General features: G+C 38.4%; 1 protein-coding gene across 4 annotated transcripts in view; it reads right to left on the bottom strand.

The window, feature by feature from the left end:
* The window catches only part of ZEB1 (zinc finger E-box binding homeobox 1), a 201196-nt gene extending 184999 nt beyond the window's left edge, over window positions 1–16197 (bottom strand). The window contains exon 1 of one of the 4 annotated variants that reach the window (XM_043561481.1): window positions 16037–16197. In XM_043561481.1, the coding sequence (XP_043417416.1) occupies window positions 16037–16094 (58 nt within the window). In that variant the 5' untranslated portion in view covers window positions 16095–16197. The remainder of the gene's footprint in view (window positions 1–16036) is intronic. The other 3 variants (XM_043561482.1, XM_043561484.1, XM_043561483.1) reach the window with 3 other exon arrangements.
* Window positions 16198–24274: the final 8077 nt, after the last annotated feature.

Here is a 24274-nt window from a genome sequence, read left to right as displayed (position 1 = left end):
GTTTACCCTCCTTCCAGGTTTTATACAGTGTTTTTCTATACCTACCCATATTTACCACTTCCTATATTCTTTATCTTTACATCTCAGACCTTCCATCAGTAACCACTTTCCTCATCTGTGAGGCTATGGTGATCAGAAACTCAGAGAACATAATGGCAGAAGTATGATCACTACTGTTACCTGACTTCTGACTCAACCAAATACACTAGGGCAGATGGAAATCCCCAACCTCTAGACAACTCAGGTGAACACGAACAAGATGGACGTTAGTGTGACCATGAAACCTTAAAATACCTAACACCTTGCTTCCTCCACATATTAGACTCTTAATATAATAGACACTCAAAATCTGCCTCTGCCTTACTTTTCTGAACCATTTTTGAAGTTGGTACAGTAAAACTCCACATCTAGCTATAATGAAAATAAAAGGATGATGCTCCCTGCCCCCAAAAATCAGCTTGATGTGGCAGAAATTTAAATTACATTGCATTTTATGACCATTAAGTTTTATTATTATAACACATAGTATGTAAGTTAAGCATATAAAGTACAAATAAATACTAGTAAAATAAGGTTAAGTTTTAAATTTTTGATTAAAAACATTTAGTACATAACATAAAGAACACAAAAGCCCCTTAAGATACAAATTAGGTCACATGTAAAATATTTAGAAAACTGGTATATAAATAAGACATCACTTTTACATAAAAATTATTAACTTAGAGGTTGAAATATGATAAAGTGTATTTCCGCAGCACTTGGTCTAAAGAAAAAAGCATGGTCTTTTATCTGTGCATCTTGTAACATATAGTGTAACTCCCAAAAAGGCTTGGATGCTTTTGTTCAACAAGAAAAATATGTATCAGGCCTACAGTTATTTTCAAGGAGAAATATTCAGGTAATTAAAGTTTTATTTTATTTGGAATCTGAAGTTTTGTAGATGCCTAGTTATTTCAATGCAAACAATATAATAGCCAGCTTACTTATTAGTCTCTTTTATCATAGGCAATCAGGTACCAGAGATCATGCCAGCCAAAACAATGACAAAGATTTTCTAACTGTATTTATTAAATATCTGTAACAGAGAACTGATATCAAAGTACATATAACAGGTTCCATAAGATGGAGCTCTACACAGAACCATTAAGTGCCAGAAATAACCCAGAAACTTGTCTAGTATTAATAAACTCAAAGGATTTTACATGTATGGAGAGCCATACTTAATGGCAGTAATACCGTCTTATTCCATGGGACTATAAGTATACAACACATCTCTATAAGCTGTGACTTAATGATTTGGAAAAAGGAAAAAAAAGTGAAAACATAATTCCTTATAATAGTGCAGAGTTCAGAATAGGAACCCACTCTAACCAAGGCCACTTCTGCTTGTAGTAAAGTTTTGCAATGATACTGATGATAATGGTAGAAGCAGTGGGGTGGCAGCACCATTTTAGAGCAATTAGTATGTGCGTCTATTATCATTATAGTATATGTAAGCAAAAAGTTAGGAAAGCAGAACAAATCAGCTTATACGTCTACAGTTTTTCCTACTTTTAGTAAAGCATGTATATTCTTGAATTTTTAATCATTTAAAATTTAATACATAAAGAAAATAAGATGATGAATTATATAATTATAATCAAGTCATCCCCTGTTTCAAGACCTTTGGCAAGTCCTCAACATTTCCAAGACAGAATCCAATGATGGCAATATAAAGCTGGGTTTTTTTTTTCCATTTGCTTCCTAACTAATTCTCCAGCTTCATGTTTAGCCATTTCTCTACTCACCCCAGAGAGTTCAACCAAACCTGTGACTCACATGTGACAATATATGTGTATGTGTGTCATATGCTTTTGCACATACTGTTTTCCCTATCTGGAGTATTATTTTCCACATTTTCACTAAGATAATCCACACAAATCCTTTAAGATTTGGCCATCCCCTCTATGCATATGGAACAGAGTATCACATCAGATACCAAACTATATTCTAAAGGTTTGTTTTCTTGTTCCCCCACCCCCACCTAGTATACTTTAAGCTCTTTAAGGTAAGAAACTGCATTTTTCATCTTCAGAGTCTTATTGCCTAGCACACAACAATCCATCATATTCATTTTACAGATGAACAAACTTAGGCCAAATAAATTAAATTATTTTCCCAATTTCATAGGCCAGTTAATGGCAGATTTAATATTAGACTAAGACTTCTATCTAAGACTTCTATCTCCTAGTTCAATGCTCTTTCCATAAATGCAGAACCTACAGAACCAGATCAGAAGGAATTATGTCATTAATATCTAGAATGTTTAAGGCAGATACACAGCTAAATGGAGTATAAAAAAGTGAGTCCCTTAAAAACAAAAATAAGATACAAGTTAATGATGATGGATTTTCAAGGAATAGGAATAGGTGATAACAAAGAAATAGAAAAGTCAGAAAAATGCTATCTTAAAAATAATAATTACATGGGAGCTATTTCAGTTACATATACATTTTTTAGGACAAGAAAAAGATAAATATGAATAATTAAATATATCTGCAATCAGCTCATCAAATTTCAAAGGAACTATTTTTTTTTCCTTAGCCATAACAAAATGAAGGGTAAAATATGCAGCTAAAAAAGATCAAGCATTTATGCCAAGATAATGGGCATAATAATAATTTATGCCAAGGTAGAGGAAAGTAGCTTTATCTGGTATATAAGTTACCTTTTATTGGGGGAAAAAAGGTGAAGGAAGTAATATTTTAACTTAAATGAAAAATCACCAATTTAGGAAGAATGGACTGAAAGGGATTAGGGAAAGCATTTTATTTTTTATTTTTTAAAATATAATTTATTGTCAAATTAGCTAACATACAGTATGTAAAGTATGCTCTTGGTTTCTGGGGTAGATTCCCATGGTTCATCGCGTACACACAACACCCAGCGCTCATCCCAACAAGTGCCCTCCTCAATACTCATCACCCAAAGGAAAGCATTTTAAAGAAGAAATATCTGAGATGAATTACTGTCCACCTTTCAAATATCCCAGAAAATAAGAGGCAGTAAATAAGGAAATAGATTTCAGGTAGAAGGAGCAAAAGTATATTCAATGCATGAAGGGGAAAACAGCCTGTAGATATAGGAATCTATCAGTAAAAAGCAAAGAAAGGAAATGGTCAGCAGACAGAAGAAACAGCAGGGGCAGGATTATAAATCAGAGCTTTGTATGTCATGCAAAAAATCTTGGTTTTATCTAGTAAGTTAATAAAGATCCAGGGAAGGCATCTGATAGGGAGAATGATTAAATCAGCTGGTTTTTACAAAGATAACTTTGGCAGCAGCCTGCATGGCAAAGAAGAGTAGAGACAAACAATAGCCTAGTATAAGAGTTTGCATGAGAAATGAGGACCCTAAAGCAACAGAAATAGAAATGGAGAGGAAAAGACTGTATTGAAAGATATTCAGGGTAGAGAACTGGCAGATCTGGTGATTACCAGGTTATGAGAGGAAAGGTTAACCCTAGGCTTTAAGTCGAATGTAATACATTGGCAGTGGCACTAACAAATTTGTGAATGCAGAAGGAAAGCAAGACTTGATAGGAAATAAATTAGTTCAACTTTGGACTTGTGAAATTTGACAGTCACGTAGGATATAAAGGTGGAAAAGTTACACAGACAACTGTAGACATATTTAGAACTCAATGTAGTTCTTGGCAAAAGATAAAGATTTTGAAAATATCAGCATATAGGTGGTTGCAAAAACTAAAAGAATTGGGTCAGACGTTTAGGTAGGGTGGGCTGAGTAGAAGAGAATCAGCCCTGGGTAATGCCAAAGAGAAAGAGGCTTTAAAAGAGAAGAATGGAAAGAAATGAGAATTTAAGAAAACAGTAATAGTACAGAAGCTGTGGAAGCAAAACCTTCCAGGAGATTCAACAATAACAAATACAGTGGGGCGCCTGGGTGGCTCAGTCAGTTAAGCGGCCGACTTGGGCGCAGGTCATGATCTCGCGGTCCGTGAGTCTGAGCCCCACGTCTGGCTCTGTGCTGACAGCTCAGAGCCTGGAGCCTGCTTCGGATTCTGTGTCTCGCTCTCTTTCTCTGCCCCTCCCCTGCTTATGCTCTGTCTCTCTCTCTGTCTCAAAAATAAATAAAACATTTAAAAAATTTTTAAAAAACAATAACAAATACAGGTAAGTCAAATAAGATAAAGGTTGAGAAAGATTGGCAGGATTTAGAGGTCACTGGAGATTTTACTACTTACTACAGCTTCAGCAGAACAGTAGGGTGAATCTTTATACAAGAAACTCAGAGACAGTTAAAGAAATGTTCATTTCAAAGGGATAAAATTATATACCTTAATGGACTCAAGATAAATGGCAGGTTTGAACAAATTCCCATGTAAAGATAAAAGCTATGGAATGTAAAAAAAAAAAAGAATTGGTATTAATGGTAAACTCATTAAAACTGTGTAGGAAATAAGAGACCATGAAGGTAATATTCACTCTTTGCTTAACTACAGACACTCTTTGGGCATCTTTCTCTGAAACTCTAGCCTCATTCAATTTATCTCGTTGAATTAAACATGTGTCAAGGACATGAAAAATTCTGAAAACACTGACTAAGCACATCACTACTGCTCTAAGTTTAAAAATGTATAAAACCAGGACAGCAGAATTTGTATTCCTCTACAATCTTGAGCTTTGGTTCTAGTTGAGTCCTGAAAAATATTCTAAAAATACTTAAACAGAAATTTTCACACAAAATTTTGATTAGTAAAACCAAATTTTAGCCTTTTTCAAACTACTCAGGGGTATGTCAGGCAGGCTTGTAGCTAAAGATCACAATAGGGTAAAAGACAAAAATTAACCTCAAATGGATCGTAGACCTAAATATTAAAGCAATAAACTTCTATGGGCTCCTAGGTGGCTCATCGGGTAAGCATCTGACTCGATTTCGGCTCAGGTCATGATCTCATGCTTTGTGAAACTGAGCCCCATGACAGGCTCAGCGCTGACAGCACAGAGCCTGCCTGGGATTCTCTCTCTCCCTCTCTCTCTGCCCCTGCCCTTCTTGTACACGCAGTGTGTATGCACGTGTGTGCTCTTGCTCTCTCAAAATAAATAAATGGCTTTAAAAAATCTGTAAACTTCTAAAATCACAAGGGAAAAACATCTTGGAATGGGCAAAGATTTCTAAAAACACAGAAAACACAAAGCTTAAAAGAATAAAGTTATAAATTTGATTTCATCAAAATTTAAAATGTCTCGGAGCGCCTGGGTGGCTCAGTTGGTTAAGTGTCTGACTTCAGCTCAGGTCATGATCTCACAGTTTGTGAGTTCAAGCCCCACATGGGGCTCTGTGCTGACAGCTTAGAGCCTGGAGCCTGTTTCAGATTCTGTGTCTCCCTCTCTCTCTGCTCCTCCCCTGCTAATGCTCTTTCTCTCTCCTTCAAAAAAAAATTTTTTTAAATGTCTGCACTTCAAAGATACCATTAAGAAAATCAAAATCAAAAGATAAGCCACAGAAAGGGAGAAAATATTTTAAATACCTATATCCAAAAAAGAACTTGGGTCCAAAGTATATAAAGAACTCTTACATCTTAATAATAAAAAGATAAGCAACCCACTTAAAAATAGGCCAATGATAGAATAGACATTTCATAAAATAAAATACTCAAATGATATTCAAACATCATTAGATCAGTGAAGTCCAAATTAAAACCAAAAGGATACTAGGACACAACTACTAGAAAGGCTAAAATTAAAAATATGGACAAATGTTTGTAAGGATGGAACAACTAGAACTTTCATACAGTGTAAAGTATAAAATGTTACAAGCACTTTATAAACCAGTTTGGCAGTTTCTTATAAAATCAAACATATACTTATTATATGGTCCAGCAATTCTACTCTTGGGTATTTATTTACCCAAAAGAAATGTAAGCATATATCCACACAAAAATATGTGTGCAAATGTTCACAGCAGCTTTACTCTATAGCAAAAACCCAAATACTTTGTCCATTACCGATGAATGGACACACAAATAGTAATACATTCATGTAACGAACTACTACTTGGCAGTACAAAAGGAATGAACTACTGATACATGCAATAACATGGATGAATCTTGAAAACATCATGTGAGTAACAGAAAGCAGACAAAAAGAGTACATACTTCATGATTCCACATATACGAAACTCTAGAAACAGTAAATTTAATCTCTATCCATCAAAAATAGATCATTGGTTGCTTGGGTTAGATTTGGGGAGGAATGACTGAGATGAGGTACGAGAGAACTTTCCGGGGATGGAAATGTTCTATACCTTAACTGTGGTGGTGGTTACACTAGCATATAAGTGTCTGAAAGGTCATCAAAATGTACATACATGATAATGTATGTAAATTATACTTCAATAAAGTTTATTCACACATACACACAAAATGGTACAATTTTAACTTTTGTCTTAGGATTGCTCTGATGTATACCACAAGAACATACTATGTGTTAAGAAGACATACAACCATCTTCTTAAATATATTTCCAAATAAATGAATGAGACTGTATTGAAATCTGTGGACTCCATACTTCTTAAGGGTATTCAAATATAGAATATAAAGTTTAGCTTCCTTGGGCTTGGGTTCTTCATTTTATGCAAGAGAACAGCATAGGGACATTATCCTTGAAGTCCATGTCAATATGTCATATATGAAAGTAATATGATAAGGTCTCCTTCAATAAAATGCCCCTTAAAGAGTCCCAGGCAGCCTTCCTCAAGCTGAAAGATGTAACACAAAATAGCATTAAGATACTGTTCTACTACTGATTTCACAAACAGCCTTGTCCTTAAGGCTAGAACAACTGAGCGATGTTTAAGGTCAAAGCTACAGAAACAATGAATAAATTTTATAACCACATCCTTTCAAACTGAAGTTATATTAGAGTTAATACTGGACAAGAGAATAAGATGTCAGTTGATGGCAGACATAATTAAAACAAACTTAACTAATAATGTAAGTAAAATTTTAAATGAACATTTATGAACATTTATAGAATGTGAAAGATATACTAAACACAGTGCTTTATACTCATTTAACCAACCCCACTCTGAGATTACCATACCCATCCACAGGGAGACAAAATAACTTGGCCAAAGTGATTCAGCTGGTAAATTACAGGATAACCCAAACCCTTAATCACTCTGCTCTTAAGAAAGAAATGTTATATCCGAAAGGTGAACTCCAGATGCATTAAAGTCTTAAACATAAAAGATAAAATTACAGAACTATTAGAAGAAAACATAGGAAGATATCTTTGCAATTTGTGGATAAGGAAGGACTTTTCACTGCTCACAAAATAAAAAATTTTAGGTACATTAAAATTAAGGATTCCTGTACCACAAAGTCAACACATGACTGGCACACTGGGATGTCTAAAACCACCAACGGATTACTATCTCAAATAGAGAACTCTGGGAAACCAGTGAAAAATGGAAACGCAACCAAAAAGGGCAAAGTGTACGAATGAATAAGCCAAACATAAGAAGGGAAACCTGAACAATCAGCAAGGATATGAAGAAATGATCAACCTCCCTGGTAAACAGAGAAACATTACAGCAACCATAAGATTCTATTTAACAACAGTTAAATTAGTAAAAATGTAGGAATGTCTACATTAAATGCTGGAAAAACTGGGAAAAAGTAAAACTTTTTATACACTGTTGGTGAGGGTAAAAAATTGATGTAGTCATTTCAGAAATAATACAGAATAATTTAGTGGTATTAAATATGTGACTAAGCTATAGCACAGCAATACCACACCTGGATATATACCCCCAGAGAAACTCTTCCACAGCCATTAGCAACATGTATGAAGATGCTGATTACAAAATTACTTGTACTCAAGAGTTGGAAACAACCTGGGTATCCATCACGAGGGGAACTGATAACCTGTGCTAGATGCAAACCATAAAATACTGCACACTTAAAAGCAATGAACTAGGTGTACATACAGAAACATGAACAGATATCAATGTTTAGTGAAGAAAGTAAAATATATGCCAAAATAAATTATATAGATGTAAAACACACAAATTACTACATAATTTTACAAGGATAGAGACATAACCAAGAACACATATAAAACATACCAGATTTGGGGCAAGTGTTGGGAAAGAGTTGAGACTGGGAGTGAAGAGGAAAAGTTACAATCCAAATAATGAGCATATGCCTCTAAGCAACACTAACCTAACTCTCTGTATCTGAAATATTGTAAGTGATATAGTTATGTCAACTATTAAAGTTGATACATTTATGCAAATGGTTGAGAACTCCCTTTTTCTGGGATGACTGAGCATTTCATACAATACATCTTGGTTTTAACCATGATAAATTTGAAAATTCATGGCATTTAGTTTTTGCTTGTTACCATCACAGATAAATATGCTCAAAGGGTCTAATAAAAGGAATACTGACCTACGAACCTGAAAAGCTATAGCCTAGTCCAACCTAACTAGCAATAGGAACTTAGCAAAGTCATTTTACCTCCCTGAAAGTTTTCTTATCTGCAAAAATAAATTTGAATGATTCTCCAAATCCCTCCATCTCTGAAACTATTTATTTTCCTAACTAATATTTATTCATATGAAATTATTTTAACTGTTTCTTCCCTCCCCAAAATAACAACAAAAACAAAATAATATCAAAAGATTTAGAAAAGTGATCTAGCAATAGAAGTGAATAGCAACTTAGCTTCTTTCAGGGTGGAAAGGAGAAAACACTAAAGAGGTACAGTGACTGTCACAGCCTTTTCAAGTATCTAAGACAGAGAATTTCAGCCCAAGTTCAGATAATCTACTCCTTGAAGTATTTTACTCTATGCTATTCCACATGTCACTATTACCTCTTCTAAAACATAAATTAAAGTCTCTTATGGAGTTTCTCCTTGAAGGCCCTAAACTTCAGCTTATCTGTAAGTTTTCAGATAAGAAAATGGTATGTTCTCCAAAGGTCTCTTCCGTATTAAACATGTAAGATTCCTAGAGAAAAATGAACTTTTAATTAACAAACTAGTCATACTCTGAGCATTTAACAACAACAAAAAACAAACAAACAAAAAAAAACAAGCATTTAATTAGAACTGTGGATTAAGTGGGTATAAACACCTTAAGAATAAGGAAAACTAGCATAGTTTGGTGACCATGAATAGTAACTGAGCCATCTAAAAAATAATAGTACCACATATTATAAAAAGAGCATTGAAATCAGAATATTAAAAATATCTGGAAGCCAAAATTAAGATATTTACAATACCTAAAAATGTGAAATTATAATATTTTAAAAGATCTGCAATATTCTTAGAATACAACAATAAATATGAGAAATTGAGATCATTCCCATATTTATCTCCCATTCACATTTAATTTTAAATATGGATGGGAAAGGGGGTAGTGGGAATTAAGAGGTCACAAAACATCTGTTACTAATAATTCCAGCACAGATGTAATTGTTACTGCAAAAAAGATGATGAAGTTATTCCCAGGCTGCCATACTACCAGCAGCCATAGTTTATACTCAAACTCCATGAATCAAGTCTCAATAAATAAAGCTGATTATGAGAACTGTCTATATGAACATATACACACAATCCCTATCCATATAGAAGGTATGTATTAAATAACAGGAAGAGGTCTGAAGAAATAAATGAAACAAAAATAACTTCCTAGAGAATGAAAAATAATCTAACAACATTTCATAGCTATAATACAAGTGTAGACCTAAACTTGGCTTCTTTCGCTCTATCTTTTGGAACCTTTCAATTTATATACACCTAAGTGATATACTTCAAAATATGTTTCAACAAAAGTAATAAAGTGAGTTCTAAATATTAAAAAAAATTTTCTCTGAAAACAATCTTAAGGCAGATTTTACTTCTTAGAGATCACTGTCCTATTTAAGTATTCTAGAATATTACCATGTTTTCAAGCAACCCAGTTCCATGATAACAAGCAGCATAACCCACCTCCATCAACGTAAAAAATCTAGACATGCTCAAACCATACTGAAAATTTTTATTAGTTAAAATTGATGTGCTAAGAATGCTTCCTCCAGGAATACAATTCTCAAAACACTATCCCATCCAAAGGAAAGATTATTTTCTAAAACAATGCCTGGGGCACCTGGGTGGCTCAACTGGTTGAGCGTCTGACTTCCGCCCAGGTCATGAACTTGGGGTTCGTGAGTTCGAGCCCCGCATCGGGCTCTGCGCTGACAGCTCAGAACCTGGAGCTTCCTTCAGATTCTGCGTCTCCCTCTCCCTCTCTGCCCTTCCACCGCTCACACTCTGTCTCTCAAAAATAAAAAAATAAAGATAAAAAGTTAAAAAAAATAAAACAATGCCTATATAATAGGTTACATTTTAATTGGGGTTACTAAAAACTTGGTTCTATTAGGTGTATATCCATTAATTTTCTTTTAACATATCTAGTTTAAGATATTTTACTAGTGATACGTATAAAATGTAGCCTTCTAAAAAGTGTTTTTAAAACTATTTTATTTCCTGGCCATGGTTCTTTTCTAGTTTAAGATTTTTTTAAATTTTCTTTTAACAATGAACTTTTACTTTAGCTTGTATCTTTTTAGAAAGGAACATACATTTCCCCATGAATTCGTGATCATGCTACAAAGATTAAGAAACATTTTCCAAACCTAAATACTATTCTATAATTTTATCAAGTCCTACAACCTCTCATCACGCTTTTACATATTAGTACATATCTTCTTTCAGCATCTACATGATTTTTCTTCTCCTCTACTACAATTCAATACAGGTAGTTGAGAGTAGTTAACAATATAATTCCACATGATGTTGCATCTGTGTTTACATATGGCTCTAATCACATGCTTAGAAGTAATTTATGCAGGGGAAGGCAAAAAAAGAGGAAAAAGCAATAAAAACACAATTATAAGAAATAATTATGTTGTTATTTTAAAAATATCATTCCCAGTTTGGTAGAACTTTCTCATTTCTCACCACATGCTTCAAAGCTACTAAAATTGCAGAGGGTACAGACTTTCAAAAATACTATGAACTGGAGAAAGAAAAAAATTACCAAATATTTCATATGCTTTTACATAAGGCTCATCTTAACAAGTGACTGATGCTTTCAATTTATAAGATACTTTAACTTTTGCTCCATGCCACAACTATGTATGTCACGGCTTTGTGGTAAAGTTCCTCCGTTTATAAAAGAAGTAAGTGAATTACACATATTTACTACTGAGCTCTAGGAATTAGGAGAACACCAAATTCAAGAAACATCTGTCAGGAAATGTAAAACTATATTTATATACATTCTCAATCTCCCTCTCTCTGTTTCTCTCCTGAAAAACCATGACGCTCTAAAATGGGAAATGCACATAGGCTTACCTGATAAGCCAGGTAATTCCTACTTAATTCAAGATAAACAGTATTACTATTACATTATGATACTGTTGTTGGTGCATTTATAGGAACACCATTAAAAATAATTAGGGAAATAAATACTTCTAACATTTGACCTAATAAAAGGCTTCCAAAAGTTTATAGTTATATTAACATAATTATATGGACATGCACCAAAAAAATGTAACTAAATACATGAAGTCTCATCTTATTACTTGTATTTGAAAGTAGTAATACTAATATACACAGTTATTCGAAAAGAATTGCTGAATACAAGTATATGATAATTATTAAACTACAATTTTTGCTGCATTTAAAACATCAAAACAAACTTATGCTTCTTAATTTACAATTGGTAAATGTAAAATTTATGCTCTACTTGTGATTCTTAACTAGAAGGGAAAGGAAAAGATAAAATCTAAAAATGACTAACATCTGACTGACTGCTGGTTAACATCTTCTTTAGTAGTTACCTGCCAATCCATGTATAATTTAAGTCTACATCAGTTATGGGAAAATAATTAGACAGTATCAATCAACTGCAATTTTTGCCATATTTAATGGTTTACACCTTTTAACATCTAAAATATAGGTATTCAGGGATCTTACAATGAATAAAAAAGGAGGCTAAAAAGTATACTAAATATGCAAAACAGATATGGGCCAATCATTACATAATTTTCTGAACCTAACAACATACAACAAAACTTAAAAAAAAAAAAAGAAGGAAAGCAGTAAAAGATTGTTTTAAAGCAAGACTAAATTGATAGCAGTATCAATCTCAGTATTTAAAAAGCTCAAATTTATAAAATTATTCATGTTAAAACATTGTTACTTCTTTCCACCTTAGCAGACTAGAAAATGCTTACGCCTACTTTACTTAGGGCTAGTTTTAAATAACACTAAGACTCAGAATTGCACCAAAGGTCCCTATGAATGCAGAGGTCCCAATCAACAGGAGATAGACTGATGGTGCCACTACACCAATAATCATTTTTGTTAGCATCCTCTACTGGCGGTTTCCAAAGACAGCAAGTGGAAATGGTGCAAATAACAGAAAAATATGTACCTGCTATTCCATCTAAAGTGAATTTATCAGCATGTGGTCATTAGTAGCTACAGCATATTTCTCTCCTCACCCCCCAAAATGCATACATACATGTATACATACAAAAACCACACAAGAGTAGAGGTGGAAAATTAGAAGACATATTTTTAAATACAACAAACAAAGCATTACATTACAAACGGTAAAAATCGATTTACCCAATTCTAATGCCAGTCCTTTATAGATGACTGACATCATTACCATAAAGTTACTACCTAAGGATTGATGCTTTGGCCAAACCTTGCTCAATTGGTTTACCCTTGTCAAGTTACATTACTTGGTTCTCCCATTAATATCCTACTCTGCAGATATATTCCAGAAAGGAAATTAAAATGTTTTACTGGAGGCTTAGCAGTAAAATCTGCATGTCTTTTTAAATGAAAAAAATTATTTACATACAAATAACAACATAAAGTACCCTTATGACTATCGCCCACTGTACACATCATTTATTCCCTCATTAAAAAGATTTAAGAGTTAACATTTTTCTATGCAATTCTCTTCAATAAACAACTGCAACTTACATGACTGCGTTGCTAAGAAATATCAACCGGCACCTATTCTGAGATTTCACAACACAATGGCATATAACTTCATTTTTAATTTGCAAATTATAAGGCTTAATCAAATAGCATGGCTGTAATCACCAGCAATGGATGAAATGCATTTGAGAACAAAAAGAAATACAAGGACAGAGCCAAAAGTGATGAAAATGGAAGATACCTGTAGTAGTACGGTGCTATCTTAAACACCTTTTGTTTTCTGAGAGTAATGCATACTGCAGACAAGACATTTTGTGCTAAACAGCCCAAATCTGTTTTTCTAATATTAAACACAAAGGAAAAACACTGACAGCAAGCGTGGTAAATAAATCCCTCCCTTGAGAATGAAAGCAGCAGACAGGAGGGGGCTGACATACATGCAGGAGAAAACTAAACACCATCTTTTTTCTACCTGCACAAGTTGCCATTTGCTGCAGCGATCGAGAACCTCTTTTTCCTGTTGATTTCAAGTACCTTTCAGGAGAGCTTTTTTTCCCCTTAAGTCATCTGTTGATATGCCTTAAGAGTGTAATATTCATATCACAAGATCGTTAGGAGAAAAATCCATTCTTTCCTGTTCAGGTAAACATGTTTACAGCAGCTGCACAGACGCTGGGTGGTTCAGACTCACATGTCACACACATGTCGTCAGCAACAAGAAAAGCCCCTTTCTCTGGCGATGAACATTTTAAATAAGGTAAAAAGCGAACAGCCCTTTCCGAACCAACTTACCTTTCATAAAGCCACATCAGCAACAGTGGCAACAGCTCGATATAGCACACTATTTGACGCTAAAACAGGAAATTAAAATTGCAATCGCCTATGCTCCACTCCTTGCTGTAACAAGTCATCTCTCCACAATGACGATACCAAATATTAGTTATCAATCATAACTAACAGACGTCTTGAAAACGCAAATTTTTATTTAAATAACTAAAATCATTCATGAAAGCAGTGATTTTAATGTCGGCTCAAATATATTAAAAATATTTTTACGATTGGAAGGAAACATCTTGAAACAGCTTAAAATCTTCGTATCTGCTTCTAGACAGGAAATCCCACACAAAATCTAAAATTGCCAGGAAAGGTTACAAAACCTCGCGTTTCGCATCCCAGAGGGGAGGGAGAAAGGGAGCCCAGGAGCGGGGGGTGGGGCGGGGGGAGCGCGCGAGAGTTTTTACTTAAACACATATTTCCTCATTTTCTGGAAGATACAGCGATCCCATTATAGGCGCATTTATTTCCTTACAGTTAAAAACTCGTTTTAAAAATAACGTAGGAGCCAAAACAAGCCCCTTGGTCCGAAATGTACGTGTAATTCCTTATATAGACTCGGCTGCAGCCAGCGGCAGGGCCGTTGCCGCCCATTATTATACAAACAGGTACCGGGCCGGCGCGGGCGGGGACCTCGCCCCGCGCTCCCGCCGCCCCCGGGCGGAGAAGTCTCAACCCTCTCGCCACAGGAACTGTCCAGACAATAACAATCAGCAGACATTTCGCTGCTGAACAAGGGGGAGAGAAAGCACAGAATCGCCCCCAAGATAAGCAGAAATACAATCAACTTACAACGTCTCTCCAAACTGGAAAAGGCGACTGTGCAACAACAACCACATGTTCAGGTCTCGCTCTCTCTTGCTGTCTCTATTTTTTTTTTTTTTTTTTAACTCTCACGCCAGGCAGAGGGGTGTGTATTGCCCCGGCACTTGAGCACAAATCAATAAACACTGCAGCTGCAGCGAAAGCAGCAGATCCGTGCGTCCGTCGGTCCGTCTGCCCCCTCCCCCACCCTCCTTCCACCCGAGACCGAGAGCGCCATCCAAGCTCCATTATCCGGCTTCAGCGCTCCGTGCGTCCGGCCCAGGTAACAACTTCCCCAAAAACCGAAAGAGAAAAAAGAGGCGTACGCACAGAACCCCATCCCAGCGCGGAGAAGGAATCTCCCCCAGGGAGGGGGATCTGTCTGTGGTGCTTCCCTGTCTCTAAGACCAGGTAACAACTCCACAAACACACCCGCTGCCCAGCTCGCCGCCATCCACAGATCTCCCACAGCAGCAAGTAGGTGCCCGCTCCTGCCCCGTCTCCCCTGCCGCCCCACCAGCTCCCCCCCGAATGTGGACCTCACTGGCGGGGCTACCTCGGCTGGCGTCCCCAGCCGGGGGCCCAGGGCACGGTGGCCGTAGGCGCGGGGGAGGAGGGGCGCTTAGGGACCCGCGCCTCCGCTCCGCTAATCCCCATTCCGCGAGCGCGCCTCGCCGGCCGGTCACAACTTTACCGCCGCCGGCCGAGCCCGGTCCGCCCGCGGCGCGCACCACCGGCGCCCGCGCACACGCGCGCACGGACGACACGCAGCCCGCGGCCGCCGCGTCCCGCCGCCGCCCGCCGCGCGCCCGCAGCCCGGCCCGGCCCGAGCCTCGGGGCCCGAGCGACGGCGCCGGCCGGGGCCGCGGCGCGCGGAAGCCACTTTGCACGGTCAGCGCCGGCCACAAGTTTGTTCCTCGGCTCCCGGGGGCCTCCGCGCACAGGGAGAATAACGCGGAGGGGGCTGAGAGGAGGGGGAGAGGGGGGACGCCGAGGGGCAAAAGAGTGGGGAAAAGTGCGAAAAGAAGCAACAGCCGCTCCACCCGGGACCAGAAAAGTGGCCAGCCGCGTCCCGGCCGCCCGCCCTGCGCCGGGGATGCGGCGGCTAACGGTCCAAGGAGGCGGCAGGGGCGGCAGGAGCCGCTAGGCGGAGAGAGACCAGGTAAGAGACATAACGGTTCAGGGAGAGCGAGCGGCCGCGGCGCGGCTCCGGCAGCGGCAGCAGCGGAGGGGGGCAGAGAGCACTACTTTCTACTTTCCCACTCCACTTTGCCCGTCCCTGCCCCGGCCGCCCCCAGCCCGGCTCGCCCCCCTCACCCCCGGGGGCGCCCCGGCTGCCCGGCTCCCCCTGACTCCGCCGCTCCCCGGTCCCCTCCGCCACTCACCGTTATTGCGCCGCGGGTTCGCCTGCTTTCTGCGCTTACACCTGGGGCCATCCGCCATGATCCTCTCGCTTGTGTCTAAATGCTCGAGTCACCTCCTCCCCCTCCCTCCCCCTTCCCCCCCACCCCTCCGCCTCCACCCCTCCCCCCTCCCCACCGCACCTGGTTTACGACACTCGAGGCTTTACGACATCACCTTCCTTACACCTAGAGCCGCTCGCTCTACGGCCGGAACCTTGTTGCTAGGGAGAGGACGGTTTGCGGCAACCGTAGGAGCAGCTGAGTTTGAATTGAGGGGCGAGGGAAAAGTTTCCCTCAGGTGTCGTGGGATGGGGGAGGGGGGCGATAGGAAACTGCGGGGACGTTGTCAGAAGGGCGGCAAGCGGGGGGGGGGTGAGAAAGGTAAAGTAGGAGGCTCAGCGGCGTTCTGCCTCTGAACTGACCACACCCGCCGCGGCAGCCTGGGGCACGGACCGGTCTGGCTGATTCCCCTCAGGACCCTGTACCCTCCGAGCTGCCGCGTCGCAGTGACCGGAGCAACCTGTCCTCCCTCTTCGTCAAGGTTGGGCTCCGCTCCCACGCAGCGTTTGTCCCATCGGCGCACCCTGGGGCTCAGGAGAGGGTCGCGCTCTGGGCTACCCGGGAAGTTCCCGAGAGTAGAGGGAGGGCAGGTTCGGGGAACGGTAGAGACTGACTTGGGAAGCCCGGCCTCTGACGGGGACAGGCGGCGTCATGAGAGAGGCTACCTGCCCCGCAGTTCTGACTCCCTTCCCCTACACGGACGCACGGTTTTCCCCCAAGCGAACCGGGATGGGAAGTGACTTCAGTTAGATAGAACTTCAGCTGGACCGAAAGAGAGGCGAGAAGTTCCGTTTGCAGGCGACACCGGCGGTGAAGCCGAATGAGTAATACCCACACGGTCCCTGTCTCACTTCCTCATCCGCATCAGGCTCTCACCTGCTGTCACCTCGGCCTCCCCCGCCCCGCCGCCTCGCTCTCTGCCCTCCTCCCTGCTTTCCCCTGAGAGCAGATGGACGAGATGGGAGGCGCAAAGACGGAGAGTTAAGGTACTAATGCGCCATGATTTACCGTCAAAACGGGCAATTATCGCTGAATGGGACCTTGAGGAAAGAAACACGGCTAACAAATGTGGTCTTTGAAACTGATAGATTGCTGATCTTATCTCAAGTCTCTGTACAAGTTTGGGGATTTCTGAAAGACCATATAGATAACGCCATAAATACCAAGACAGTAAGTCTTCAGTAGGACTTAGCTTTCTCCCCTCCCCCAACCCCGTTCAGATGAGGAAAGGTCTTTGGAACAGAACAAATGAGCTACGCTTCAAATAATTTAGTTGTAAATTAACAGTGTACTGTTACTGTTAGAGAAATTGAGAAAACTGAAACGTGACACACAGTACTAGAAATAGTAAGTCACTCAGCACACTGCTTGTCACATAGTAGGTGCTCAATAAATTTATGTCTATAATTTTTGCCATACCTATGGCAAGATTCTTTATTATGTTAAAGTCATCTTTTAAACACTCCAGAATTTCAGAAGATCCATTAATAATCTCCTCAAACCTTTCAAATGAAATAAATTTACATCTGAAGTCTGGTAATTTAAAATTAGAAAGTTTAATCCTGAATATAGATGAAAATTTTCTCTCCCACATTTTCTTTGACATTTTGAGAAATGAATGCATTATTTATTAGTGCATGGAATGTGACTGTAAATATTCTTTGCTGTACATTATGTCTGTATATCTATTCATGCCCAATGCCAAAACTAGAATCATCACTCTTAATGATCATTTTAAGTACAGGCAATCCTCGATTTCGTTCATACCATGTTAACTGATTTTGTGCATCCCAGAATTGTCCATGTTTTGCTTGGTTCAAGCAGTAACTTTTTCCTACCTCCTAAAGGCTGTATAATGTTCTTCAATTGGCTTCTGAATCGTTACAGACTTTGTCATTTGCCAGCATTCCCCTCCCAACCCCCCCCCCCCCAATTTTTTTTACAGCTACCCTAATTTCCAGCCAGAATGGGAAAAAAAAAATACGTTTGAACTAGCGCACATTTTACCTACTCTTAAACTTAGGAAGTATAACTCGTCCTTTTCTTTTTCATAAGTGTCTGTCCTGTACCTCCCTACTAAGCTTCTTTCAGTGTTCATCCTTACCTTAAAATCAAAGAGACAAAGGGACAGATCAAATAGGAAGTCATTGTCTTCCTTACTCTAATGGTTCCTGGTTTAGTTAGCTTGGGCTAGACATTTCTTGTTCATTTCTGTGCCCTCAGCACCTAGTGGAGTACCTGGTTATATTGTAGATGCTCAATAAGGAAGTATTTCTTAAAATTCTTGACCTTTCCTATATAAAGTGAGGATCATTTATCTGCCTTCACCACATTAATTGTTAGGAACAGTTGAAATCATGGCTGCAAAGCTGATTAGTATCATTTATATCCTGCCTGATTTTGAAACTAATTGATCTTGATTTTAGTGACTCCATAATCGTTTTCTCCAAATGATTAACTCTGCCCACTCCTATGTTTTAAATATGCACAAGAAATATTGGTATCCTAAGTCTTCTAATACAAAATTCCAGTTTTGTAAAGTCCTGTAGTAATTATTTAAATATATATGTTAATACATATATTACAATTTGAATATTTAATTAATATATTAACTTTAATTAACACAAATAACTGTAAAGTTCCCCAAATTATTGAAATCTAGACTGAAAAACAGGCAAAAGTAAATCTCAGAGTAAACTGCTGCTTTAAGCCTGATGTTTACGCGATGGTTGCTGCTTATCTCTTAAATAGAACTAAAGAATTAGGGAAAATCTTTAGAATAAATTTAGACAAGTGATAACTTTATTAAAATTTAACTTTATTTAGTCAATTATACCTCAATAAGTAAATTTAGGTTCATTTAAATCAAACATGATAGGGAATTATACTAATAAGAGTTTAACATGTACCTTATATTGTTGATTTTAGTAATTGTAGTGTCACCATACAGTATATATTCAATATATACTTCTAATTTTAGTGTCAATGAAATGTTAATACTCTGCTTCTACACTGCTCTGGGATTGCATATGCTGAAAGAGGTATTCTGCTAAAAATGAATTACTGTAATCTTTTTTAAATTTATAAGGAAAATGTAAATGGGTAGAATATTTTTAATACTGAGGTTTTTTTCTATAAATTTTTCATAAACGCTTTGCACCTGCTATTTGCTTTCCATGTAAGATTCATGTATAAGTTAGGATAAAATTTGAAATACAATTATTTTGAGTTTAAAATGTAGATATTTCATGGCATTCTATATTGAGCATAAGATTTTCACATACCTCACTTCCTGAACACATTTGGGAAGTATAGCTTATAATAAGATTCTATAATCTTCATCAAAATAAATTGGTTGTTTCATGAAAAGAAAATTCATTACATAAATTAAATTAATTATATTAACATATTATTTTACTTTTAGAGCTTTGAAGGAAAAAGAATAAATTTGATACCTGTTGCCCATCAAAATACAGAATTTAGAAGCCCCCTAATGTCACTCCTCAATCCTTAGCTCAGTAGTGACTCTGGACATGGGGTTCACAATGAGACAAAAGGGGCCAATGGTGGTTTAACTGCTGCAGTTCCACCAAATTCTACAGTTGTTGAGTCAGGAAGGAAACATGACTACAGAGTGATCCAGAACCAACAGCTGCCTTTAGGACCCACACCAACTTTTCTAATAAAGCCTCCCAAGACATAGTAATAGGGACAAATGTTTTCCCCGAACCTCCATGTGGTTTTACTATATATTGCAACATAAAATGGTTTTTCTCTCTGGGGAATAAGGCTCCTATTTTTAACATACGTCAATGAAATGTTAACCCACAGAGCTTCTTATTTTGGGGCATTTTTTTCAGGAATGTGTCTAATAGATGTAAGTATAAATCAGTGTAGAAAAAGTTGTTTGAAGGATGCTAATGAACATCTCAAAACTAAAACTAATCTTTCCATAAACTTACAATAATGAAAATTATTGCTTTCAAAGCCTACCTTCATGGAAGATAGATTATATTATTGAAATAACTTTCAGACGTGAATGAATAGCACTTTTTTTCTATACTTGACAACTATAGGTAATAAATTATAGTAGAGAGAGGGCAACATGCATATTCTGGACTTGAATGAACTTTAAGTGTTTACCATATCAGGGATCTGATATCTGGTTTCTACTGCTGTTCCCCTCCCCTTTTGTTTCCATGTATTTTCTCTGGCATCTTGATTTCTTTTAGCAACTGACTGGTTATGCTACAAAGTATAGCTATTTCTTTGACCTTTAGTCCACAGACCCTCAGTTACAATCACTGCCACTGTTCATTCCTTGGAGTGTATTTGTTTAAGATATTTGTGATCAATAATAGGTTTTAGATATCCCACAAATATGTTAAACTCACACGAAAAAGTTGGTAATAAGAAACCCCCTGTGTTCAAATATATTCTCAACTTGAAGATCTCTGGTCAGACCCTTCTCATTCCTTCTTATGCCTCTATTTCTAGCTCACTCTCTTTATCCTAATTTCATAAATAGATCACAGGCAGTGTCCCCTCTCCACTGTTTTATGTTTTAATCATTGTCTTCATCTTTCTTTCTACCAGGTCTAATGCAAATCTATTTGGATCAATTCCCTTTCTCTCTTTGTTCAAAGTTTGAGTCATCCCAACATTGTAAAATTCTTTGATTTTTCATATTCTGGTTTTTCTGTGTCCCTCAAATCCCAGTCTTTGCCTTTCTGTATTCCTAGAGGCTGATTTTTATGGGCCACAACACCCAAGATCCTTTGCTCTCTGGTTTCTATTTGGTTTCAGCTAATTTGGAGGCCTTGGCAAATGATCACAGGAAGGAAAGAGAGAGAGGTCAGGATATTTATTTCACCTTCCCGCACATTCCCTCCTGTCTGTGGCTTTTGGCAGTAGCTTCATTCCTCTATGTAAGGCCATGGATCCCATCAGTCAACCCTGTCTCATGGTGACAGGTCTTGCCAAGTTCCAGAAACTCTTCCCTTGATCCCTTCAGGCTGAGGGATGGTAATGGTACCCTCCTGTTGCGAATCCTTGGGGGACTTTATCCCTTATTGGTTCCCCTAAAGCCTGCCCACATCTCTGTAAATAGTTTCTTCATCAAACTCTCTTCATCAAACTACCCTTTGAGTGTGCCATTTGTTTCCTGCCAGACCCCACAGTATTTAACCTTTATCAAACAAGAATTCTGTTTCTTTTTATCACAACACTAAAGTTTGAATGCAATGTATCTTATGTCATTCAATGACTATATATATATTCATATTGTACTGTGGGTACATGCAAAATCTGACAAATACTTAGAAATATGGAAGGTTCTCTTACATAGTAATTACTCAGTAATTCTTTGTAGAGTGAAAGCCCCTGCCCTAATCTAAAATCTAGGAGAGACTACTTTTATATACTTAAGACATGAAAGGGGAAAAGAAATCAATACCACAGTAGTAAGGTAGAGATAGCTGATTGTCCCTAGTATGTTTCTTCTCCTTTTTAACAATGGAACCCTCCACTGCTGTCCCATGACCACTTGAATGGTCTTTGCATGTATCTAGGTGCTACTGTGCTAGTCAGTTCTGGCCAGTGAGATCTAAGTGGAAGTGAATGTGTGCAATGTTGAGGAAGTCCTTCAAATGGAGGTGGTTCATTCACCCAGGTGGGTGCCTGGGTGGCTCAGTCAGTTAAGTATCTGACTTTAGCTCAGGTCATGACCTCACAGTTCGTGGGTTCAAGCCCTGTGTCAGGCTCTGTGCTGACAGCTCAGAGCCTGGAGCCTGCTTCAGATTCTATATCTACCTCTCTCTCTCTCCCCCTCCCCTGCTCACGTTCTGTCTCTCTAAAAAATAAATAAAAAACATTAATAAAAATTTTTTGAATAAATAAAAGTAGGTGTTTCACTATTCTTTCTCTTCTTGCTGGTTGGAATCAGACTTGCTGGCTAAAGCTCCTTAAGATTAAGAAAGGCATTGTGATGCCTCCCGCTTTGGTCTTCTTCAAAATTACTTTGGCTCTTCGGGGTCTTTTGTGGTTCCATACAAATTTTAGGGTTGCTTGTTCTAGCTTCGAGAAGAATGCTGGTGCAATTTTGATTGGGATTGCATTGAATATGTAGATAGCTTTGGGTAGTATTGACATTTTAACAATATTTATTCTTCCAGTCCATGAACACAGAATGTTTTTCCATTACTTTATATCTTCTTCAATTTCCTTCATAAGCTTTCAGCGTACAGCATAGTTTCCAGCATACAGATCTTTTACATCTTTGGTTAGGTTTATTTCTAGGTATTTTATGATTCTTGGTGCAATTGTGAATGGGATCAGTTTCTTTATCTTTCTGTTGCTTCATTGTTAGTGTATACAGCATGGTATTGGCACAAAAACAGACACATAGACCAATGGAATATAATAGAAACCCCAGAATTAGACCTACAAAAAGTATGGCCAACTAATCTTTGACAAAGCAGGAAAGAATATCCAATGGAAAAAAGACAGTCTCTTTAACAAATGGTGCTGGGAGAGCTGGACAGCAACATGCAGAAGAATGAAACTAGACCACTTTCTTATACCATTCACAAAAATAAACTCAAAATGGATAAAGGACCTGAATGTGAGACAGGAAACCATCAAAACCCTATCAGGAAAAAAACCTCCCTGACCTCAGCCACAGCAACTTCTTACTTGACACATCCCCAAAGGCAAGGGAATTAAAAGCAAAAATGAACTATTGGGACCTCATGAAGATAAAATGCTTCTGCACTGCAAAGGAAACAATCAACAAAACTAAAAGGCAACCAACAGAATGGGAAAAGATATTTGCAAATGACATATCAGACAAAGGGCTAATATCCAAAATCTATAAAGAACTCACCAAACTCCACACCCGAAAAACAAATAATCCAGTGAAGAAATGGGCAGAAAACGTGAATAGACACTTCTCTAAAGAAGACATCCAGGTGGGCAACAGGCACAGGAAAATATGCTCAGCGTCACTCCTCATCAGGGAAATACAAATCAAAACCACACTCAGATACCACCTCATGCCAGTCAGAGTGGCTAAAATGAACAAATCGGGAGACTAGATGCTGACGAGGATGTGGAGAAACGGGAACCCTCTTGCACTGTTGGTGGGAATGCAAATTGGTGCAGCCACTCTGCACAATTTTTTGAGGTTCCTCAAAAAATTAAAAATAGATCTACCCTGTGACCCAGCAATAGCACTGCTAGGAATTTACCCAAGGGATACAGGAGTGCTGATGCATAGGGGCACTTGTACCCCAATGTTTATGGAAAGAGACTAAATGTCCACAACTGATAAGTGGATAAAGAAATTGTGGTTTATATACACAATGGAATACTATGTGGCAATGAGAAAGAATGAAATCTGGCCATTTGTAGCAACATGGATGGAACTGGAGAGTGTTATGCTAAGTGAAATAAGTCATACAGAGAAAGACAAATACCATATGTTTTCACTTTTATGTGGATCCTGAGAAACTTAACAGAAGACCATGGGGGAGGGGAAGAAAAAAAAAAAAAGGTTAGAGAGGGAGGGAGCCAAAACATAAGAGACTCTTCAAAACTGAGAACAAACTGAGGGTTGATGGGGGGTGGGTGAGGGGAATTGAGGAGGTCACCTGTTGGGATGAGCACTGGGTGTTGTATGGAAACCAATTTGACAATAAATTTTATATTTAAAAAAAGATTAAGAAAGGCAGAGCAACAAGATCGAAGGGGCCTGACTCTCTGACACAAGAGAATACGTAACTAGCACTGGACTTCTTACCTCCAGATCTATTTTATATAGAGAGAAACATATCATCTTTAAGCCACCAATGTCTTAGGTTTTCTGTTTTAGGCAAAGTTAATCCTGTTTAATGTGGGTATCTGTATGAGTTTTCTAATGTTACTATAAAAAATTACGACAGACTTAGTGGCTCAGAATAACACAAATATGTTATCTTACAGTCTTGAAGTCAAAATGTGTCTCACCAGGCTTTGGTAGGATTAGGTTCTTCCAGAAGACTCCGGGGGAGAATTTTTCCCCTCCTAGTGACCACCCACATTCCTTGGTTCGTGGCCCCTGCCTCAGTCTTCAAAGCCAGCAACTTCGGCCAGAGTCCTCATGCTGTCAGCTCACTAGTTCTT

This window comes from Prionailurus bengalensis, chromosome B4, assembly GCF_016509475.1.
Source record: "Prionailurus bengalensis isolate Pbe53 chromosome B4, Fcat_Pben_1.1_paternal_pri, whole genome shotgun sequence".
Taxonomy (NCBI): domain Eukaryota; kingdom Metazoa; phylum Chordata; class Mammalia; order Carnivora; family Felidae; genus Prionailurus; species Prionailurus bengalensis.
Note: the sequence above shows the minus strand (reverse complement) of the source record. Positions and strands in the feature narration are given on the sequence as shown.